We start from the raw sequence: 8462 nt of genomic DNA on the forward strand, positions 1-8462 counted from the left end.
GCTGATTATAAACCACCTTTCAAAGAGGATTAAAACAAGTCAACAATTGTCTGTGGATGACAAAAAGTCTTAGGACAGCCATTATTAAAGTCATATTTGACTAGGAATTGTGGTTACTTCTATGACTTTCAATAATTTTACATAACAATTATAACATAGGATTTTCCCATAATTTTGGAACACATACCAATAACATATTTATACAAATATAGCCCAAAGAAATCCAAACACCATTTCGTATTTGACAATGCTTCCTGTACGATTTTTTGTGTGTGTGATTTTGGGTTATTTATTTTGTGCATCTATGGCAATGAATGAGATCTCACTGGTGGTGTGGATTTGACTGATCTCTGCAACTGTGTATGGCAAAAGAACTGGCAAAAGAAAATGACAACGAGATCCCAGCAAAGGGGTAGGGAGGGCCAAGAGAACTGAACATCTGGGCTGGCAGAGAAATCAAAGCCTAGAAATTAAGAGGTAAGAGTGTAGTGTAGGAGATATACCCCCATCTCTTTGCTCCTTCCCTTTTGCTTTCTCTCCCAGGGACCCAGGTCCTTGGGACTAAATTGGATCTATCTCTGAAGCTGAAAAACAAAAGGCTGAGGAGACAGTTGGCTGTAAGTGACCAGTCTCAAGCCAGCTGTGTCAGAAATCCTAGATCACAGGAGAAGGGTGGCAAGAAAGGATATGATTATTTCTTGTTCCATTTTCCATTAGAGGTGAGAATGACAAGGAACTCTCTTCTAACTCCTCTTGAGGGCATGAAGAGGGTTAGCAGGAGAAGGGCTGGGAACCCTGAGGTCTCCTGTAGGACCTCATATCCCACAGGCAAGGACTAAGAATTAGGATTAAATATTTTAGTGGGATAGCTCTAAACCAGTATTAGCAAGCACAGCCAGGGTGAGAATTCCTGGAATCTGACTGGGACCCTGGCAGTGAAAGCTGGGACTGTTGAAAACCCAACTTCAGTGTTTGCTACTCAAGTTGAGCGTGCAGGGCCAAGATAATCAGATCCCAGGACAGGCAGTTTGACAGTGAGAACAAAAGGAAGAGGCTGGGGCCAAGGTGCCTAGATCCCTCGAGAGAGAAGGGGTGGGTATTGGGAGGAAAAATGAGAACTGGGGGAACTCAGGAGTCTGGGTTCTGAAATAGCAGCAAGTCAGAATTCCAGGATCTCTGTCCACCCTCCTCTTCCTCTTCCCTCTATCAGGCAGGAGAGAGAGAAGGAGGGTACTGGAGAAGTAGCCACATGGAAACATTCAGGCATGGTGGGGGAAAGAGGAATTTAGTGCTGCATTGGCCCTGCGTGGGGCTGGGAAGGGTCAGGAGGCTGGGGAGGGGTGGTGGGGGTCGGCCCCAGGGTTTCACGACGCCATCCCTTGCGGTGGCCATGTACACAGTGTGTATGACCACAGCCCTCTTCTTCCTCCTCATCACTTTCCGTGGAGCTCTCGCCAAAGGCCGGGGGTTTTTCATAAATACAGCAGCATTTTGATGAGCGGCGGCGCATGCGTTCATTGTCCACAGTGTCACTTGTCCATTCCACCTTTTTCTCTGGCTTCCATTTCGGAAGTTTGATGGTAAGGCTCCGGTTCTCGGGCTCGGTTGTCACGGTAACCGTTGTCTCAGTGACAGTCTCGCTCAGCCCAGCCCCTGCCTCGGACCGTGGCTAAGGCTCAGGAGAGGGAGGAAAGGAGGAAGGGGGATGACACACCCTTCTCTTTTTCTGTCTCTGAGGTCTAGGAGAAGCAGTATCGGATTCAGTGGTAGCCAGGATCCTCCACCTTCTTTTTACCCTTCCTCCTGGGCCTCTGCTTCTGCACCCCTGGAGATAACCTGACCAACCCCACTTCCGGCTCTGCTTCCGGGTGATTTTTTTATACAAATAAGTCAAATATGTCATTTTTGGATTTTAGGGGACCTAATATCTAAAACATTAATGAAGTCAGAAAAAGATATAATTAGTAATTTGATTTTGGAAAGTTTGTCCAATATCAAAGGTTTAAAATATTTCATATTATAAAATAGAATTCTAGGTCACCCTAAGTTATTCATTTAGCCAAAAATGATAACTCAAAAATTTTTAAAAGGCATAAAACTTTACTTATTGGTACAGGGAAGACTTAGGTTTCCAAACAATCTATCTCTTGTCTTACCTTTCTTTTTCCTGTGGTTTATTCAAAAGGCAAACAAAAATCTTCATTATCCTTTAATATTACATACAAATCTTGTTCATGGCCAAGCGTGGTGGCTCATACCTGTAATCCCAGCACTTTGAAAGGCCAAGGTGGGTGGATCATTTGAGGTCAGGAGTTCGAGACCAGCCTGACCAATATGGTGAAACCCATCTCTACTAAAAATACAAAAAAAAAAAATAGCTGGGCGGGGTGGTGTACCTGTAGTCCCAGCTACTCGGGAGGCTGAGGCAAGAGAATCGCCTGAACCTGGGAGGTGGAGGTTGCGTTTTTTCTTCATTGGCTGGAGCTAGACCTTACAATTTAAACTAAAACCCGACTGGCTAATAATTTAAAACTTTTTAAAATAGGTAAAGGCAATAGAGAACAAAGGAAAAGAAGAAGTTGCTTGCGAAAGGACTTAGAAAAGTAATAATATTTTTAAATAAGGAAGGGGCATAAGCTACAAGTTGGGACATGCCTGTGAGCATGTTTAGCATAAATATTTTGGTTAAAGTACAAGGACATCAAATGTACTTTTTTTTTATATTTAACAGCTACATAGAATAGGGCTTAACAAAGAGTTATTAGCACAAAGCAAGGAGGCTTGAAAGAAGTTAGTTTTTAAAAGAAACTATTATTTCTAACACTTATGATTTATTTTTTAACAAGGGAAACTTTGAAGAGGCAACTTTTTACTTTCTACACAGAATTTCTTTTACAAGATTAATTTTTCACAAATCTTATGCAACTTGCTCAAACCTTCTAACTTAAAACAATCTATCTTAACTTAAAACAATCTAACTTATCTAACTTAAAACAATCCTTTAACCCTATAAACTAGGCCAAAAAGAAAGCACCCACATTCCTATGCCTTCTTATAGTCTTTTACCAAAAACACGTTTCACTTTTCTTTTCTTTTTTTTTTTTTCTTTGAGATGGAGTCTCACTCTGTCACCAAGGCTGGAGTATAATGTTGTGATCTCAGCTCACTGCAACTTCTGCCTCCCGGGTTCAAGCGATTCTCCTGCCTCAGCCTCCCCAGTAGCTGGGACTACAGGAGCGCACCACCACACCTAGCTAATTTTCGTATTTTTAGTAGAGACGTGGTTTTGCCATGTTGGCCAGGCTGGTCTCAAACTCCTGACCTCAGGTGATCCACTTGCCTCGGCCTCCCAAAGTGCTGGGATTACAGGCGTGAGCCACTGGGCCTGGCCTCACATTTCACTTTTCTTACACACCTTGCACGTAGAAGTGTTTCTTCAGTAGTCTTAATTACATGTTACTGTCAGGCCTCTGAGCCCAAGCCAAGCCATTGCATCCCCTGTGACTTGCACTTATATGCCCAGATGGCCTGAAGTAACTGAAGAATCACAAAAGAAGTGAAAAGGCCCTGCCCCGCCTTAACTGATGACATTCCACCATTGTGATTTGTTCCTGCCCCACCTTAACTGAGTGATTAACCCTGTGAATTTCCTTCTCCTGGCTCAGAAGCTCCCCCACTGAGCACCTTGTGACCCCCCGCCCCTGCCCACCAGAGAACAACCCCCTTTGACTGTAATTTTCCATTCCCTTCCCAAATCCTATAAAACGGCCCCACCCCATCTTGCTTCGCTGACTCTCTTTTCGGACTCAGCCCACCTTCACCCAGGTGAAATAAACAGCTTTATTGCTCACACAAAGCCTGTTTGGTGGTCTCTTCACACGGATGCGCATGAAATTTGGTGCCATGACTCGGATCAGGGGACCTCTCTTCGGAAATCAATCCCCCGTCCTCCTGCTCTTTGCTCCATGAGAAAGATCCACCTATGACCTCAGGTCCTCAGACTGACCAGCCCAAGAAACATCTCACCAATTTCAAATCTGGTAAGCGGCCTCTTTTTACTCTCTTCTCCAACTTCCCTCACTATCCTCAACCTCTTTCTCCTTTCAATCTTGGCACCACACTTCAATCTCTCCCTTCTCTTAATTTCAATTCTTTTCATTTTCTGGTAGAGACAAATGAGACACATTTTATCCATGGACCCAAAATGCCGGCGCCGGTCACGGACTGGGAAGGCAGCCTTCCCTTGGTGTTTAATCATTGCAGGGACGCCGCTCTGATTATTCACCTACGTTTCAAAGGTGTCAGACCACGCAGGGACGCCTGCCTTGGTCCTTCACCCTTAGTGGCAAGTCCCACTTTTCTGGGGGAGGGGCAAGTACACCAACCCCTTCTCTCCATGTCTCTACCCCTTCTCTGCTCTTCTGGGGCAGGGGCAAGAACCCCTCAACCCCTTCTCCTTCACCCTTAGCGGCAAGTCCCGCTTTTCTAGGGGAGGGGCAAGTACCCCAACCCCTTCTCTCCGTGTCTCTACCCCTTCTCTGATTTTCTGGGGCAGGGGTAAGAACCCCTCAACTCTTTCTCCTTCACCCTTAGCGGCAAGTCCCGATTTTCTGGGGGAGGGGCAAGTACCCCAACCCCTTCTCTGTGTCTCTACCCCTTCTCTGCTCTTCTGGGGCAGGGGCAAGAACCTCTCAACCCCTTCTCCTTCACCGTTAGCAGCAAGTCCCGCTTTTCTAGGGGGCAAGAACCCCCAATCCCTTATTTCCGTGCCCCAACCCTTTCTCTGCTTTTCTGGAGGGCAAGAAACCCCCACCCCTTCTCCGTGTCTCTACTCTTTTCTCTGGGCTTGCCTCCTTCTCTATGGGCAAGCTTCCACCTTCCATTCCTCCTCCTTCTCCCTTAGCCTGTATTCTTAAGAACTTAAAACCTCTTCAACTCTTACCTGACCTAAAATCTAAGCGTCTTATTTTCTTCTGCAATGCCACTTGACCCCAATACAAACTCGACAGTAGTTCCAAATAGCCAGAAAACGGCACTTTCAATTTTTCCATCCTACAAGATCTAAATAATTCTTGTCGTAAAATGGGCAAATGGTCTGAGGTGACTGACTTCCAGGCATTCTTTTACACATCAGTCCCTTCCTAGTCTCTGTGCCCAGTGCAACTCGTCCCAAATCTTCCTTCTTTCCCTCCCACCTGTGCCCTCAATCCCAACCCCAAGTGTCTCTGAGTCTTTCTATTCTTCCTTTTCTACAGACCCATCTGACCTCTCCCCTCCTCACCAGGCCGAGCTAGGTCCCAATTCTTCCTCAGCCTCTGCTCCTCCACCCTATAATCTTTTTATCACCTCCCCTCCTCACACCTGGTCCGGCTTACAGTTTCGTTCTGTGACTAGTCCTCCCCCACCTGCCCAGCAATTTACTCTTAAAAAGATGGCTGGAGCCAAAGGCATAGTCAAGGTTAATGCTCCTTTTTCTTTATCCCAAATCAGAAGCGTTTAGGCTCTTTTTCATCAAATATAAAAACCCAGCCCAGTTCATGGCTCATTCGGCAGCAACCCTGAGACGCTTTACAGCCCTAGACCCTAAAAGGTCAAAAGACCATCTTATTCTCAATATACATTTTATTACCCAATCGGCTCCTGACATTAAATAAAACTCCAAAAATTGGAATCTGGCCCTTAAACCCCACAACAGGACTTAATTAACCTCATCTTCAAGGTGGACAATAATAAAAAAAAAGTTGCAATTCCTTGCCTCCACTGTGAGACAAACCCCAGCCACATCTCCAGCACACAAGAACTTCCAAACGCCTGAACCACAGCTGCCAGGCATTCCTCCAGAACCTCCTCCCCCAGGAGCTTGCTACAAGTGCCAGAAATCTGACCACCAGGCCAAGGAATGCCCACAGCCCGGGATTCCTCCTAAGCTGTGTCCCATCTGTGTGGGGCCTCACTGGAAATCGGACTGTTGAACTCACTTGGCAACCACTCCCAGAGCCCCTGGAACTCTGGCCCAAGGCTCTCTGACTGACTCCTTCTTGGCTTAGTGGCTAAAGACTGATGCTGCCCAATAGCCTCGGAAGCCCCGTAGACCATCACAGATGCTGAGCTTTACGTAACTCTCACAGTGGAGGGTAAGTCCGTCCCCTTCTTAATCAATACAGAGGCTACCCACTCCACATTACCTTCTTTTCAAGGGCCTGTTTCCCTTGCCTCCATAACTGTTGTGGGTATTGATAGCCAGGCTTCTAAACCTCTTAAAACTCCCCAACTCTGGTGCCAACTTAGACAATACTCTTTTATGCACTCCTTTTTAGTTATCCCCACCTGCCCAGTTCCCTTATTAGGTCAAGATATTTTAACCAAATTATCTGCTTCCCTGACTATTCCTGGACTACAGCCGCATCTCATTGCTGCCCTTCTTCCCAATCCAAAGCCTCCTTTGCGTCCTCCTCTTGTATCCCCCCACCTTAACCCACAAGTATAAGATACCTCTACTCCCTCCTTGGCGACCAATCATGCACCCCTTACCATCTCATTAAAACCGAATCACCCTTACCCCACTCAGTGCCAATATCCCATCCCACAGCATGCTTTGAAAGGATTAAAGCCTATTATCACTCGCCTGCTACAGCATGGCCTTTTCAAGCCTATAAACTCTTACAATTCCCCGATTTTACCTGTTCTAAAACCAGACAAGCCTTACAAGTTAGTTCAGGATCTATGCCTCATCAACCAAATTGTTTTGCCTATCCACCCCATGGTGCCAAACCCATACACTCTCCTATCCTCAATACCTCCCTCCACAATCCATTATTCTGTTCTGGATCTCAAACATGCTTTCTTTACTATTCCTTTGCACCCATCATCCCAGCCTCTCTTCGCTTTCACTTGGACTGACCGTGACACCCATCAGGCTCAGCAAATTACCTGGGCTGTACTGCCGCAAGGCTTCACAGACAGACCCCATTAATTCAGTCAAGCCCAAATTTCATCCTCATCTGTTACCTATCTCAGCATAATTATCGTAAAAACACAGGTGCTGCCCCTGCTGATCGTGTCCGATTAATCTCCCAAACCTCAATCCCTTACAAAACAACTCCTTTCCTTCCTAGGCATGGTTAGTGCGGTCAGAATTCTTACACAAGAGCCAGGACCACACCCTGTAGCCTTTCTGTCCAAACAACTTGACCTTACTGTTTTAGCCTAGCCCTCATGTCTGCGTGCAGCAGCTGCCACTGCTTTAATACTTCTAGAGGCCCTAAAAATCACAAACTATGCTCAACTCTCTCTATATATTTCTCATAACTTCCAAAATCTATTTTCTTCCTCATACCTGACGCATATACTTTCTGCTCCCTGGCTCCTTCAGCTGTACTCACTCTTTAAGTCCCACAATTACCATTGTTCCTGGCCCGGACTTCAATCCAGCCTCCCACATTATTCCAGATACTACACCTGACCGTCATGACTGCATCTCTCTGATCCACCTGATGTTCATCCCATTTCCCTACATTTCCTTCTTCCCTGTTTCTCACCCTGATCATGCTTGATTTATTGATGGCAGTTCCGCCAGGCCTAATCACCACACACCAGCAAAGGTAGGCTATGCTATAGTACAAGCCACTAGCCCGCCTCTTAGGACCTTTCATTTCCTTTCCATTGTAGAAATCTATCCTCAAGGAAATAACTTCTCAGTGTTCCATCTGCTATTCTATCTGCTATTCTACTACTCCTCAAGGATTATTCAGGCCCCCTCCCTTCTCTACACATCAAGCTCAAGGATTTGCCCCCGCCCAGGACTGGCAAATTAGCTTTACTCAACATGCCCTGAGTCACAAAACTAAAATACCTCTTAGTCTAAGTAGACACTTTCACTAGATAGGTAGAGGCCTTTCCTACAGGGTCTGAGAAGGTCACCGCAGTCATTTCTTCCCTTCTGTCAGACATAATTCCTCAGGTTAGCCTTCCCACCTCTATACAGTCTGATAACAGACCAGCCTTTATTAGTCAAATCAGCCAAGCATTTTTTCAGGCTCTTAGTATTCAGTGACGACTAATGGTCTATTAAAAACACACCTCACCAAGCTTAGCCACCAACTTAAAAAGGACTGGACTATACTTTTACCACTTTCCCTTCTCAGAAGTCAGACTTGTCCTCAGAATGCTACAAGGTACAGCCCATTTGAGCTCCTGTATAGACGCTCCTTTTTATTAGGCCCCAGTCTCATTCCAGACACCAGACCAACTTAGACTGTGCCCCCAAATAACTTGTCATCCCTACTGTCTTCTGTCTAGTCATACTCCTATTCACCGTTCTCAACTGCTCATACATGCCCTGCTCTTGTTTACACTGCCGGTTTACACTGTTTCTCCAAGCCATCACAGCTGATATCTCCTCGTGCTATCCCCAAACTGCCACTCTTAACTCTTGAAGTAAATAAATAATCTTTGCTGGCAGG

The 8462-nt window shown here is 45.8% G+C and overlaps 1 protein-coding gene across 1 annotated transcript; it reads right to left on the bottom strand.

Moving 5' to 3' along the window:
• Positions 1-274: 274 nt before the first annotated feature.
• LOC112132659 (E3 ubiquitin-protein ligase PPP1R11-like) lies at positions 275-7469 on the bottom strand. The gene is made up of 2 exons (XM_054546719.2): positions 7464-7469; positions 275-1669 (listed from the first exon to the last, which is right to left on the bottom strand). The coding sequence occupies exons 1-2, from the start codon at positions 7467-7469 to the stop codon at positions 1286-1288; spliced, it is 390 nt and encodes a 129-aa protein (XP_054402694.2). The 3' UTR covers positions 275-1285.
• Between the last annotated feature and the right edge of the window lie 993 nt (positions 7470-8462).

The sequence above is a fragment of the Pongo abelii genome, chromosome 1 (genome assembly GCF_028885655.2).
Source record: "Pongo abelii isolate AG06213 chromosome 1, NHGRI_mPonAbe1-v2.0_pri, whole genome shotgun sequence".
In the NCBI taxonomy this organism is placed as follows: Eukaryota; Metazoa; Chordata; class Mammalia; order Primates; family Hominidae; genus Pongo; species Pongo abelii.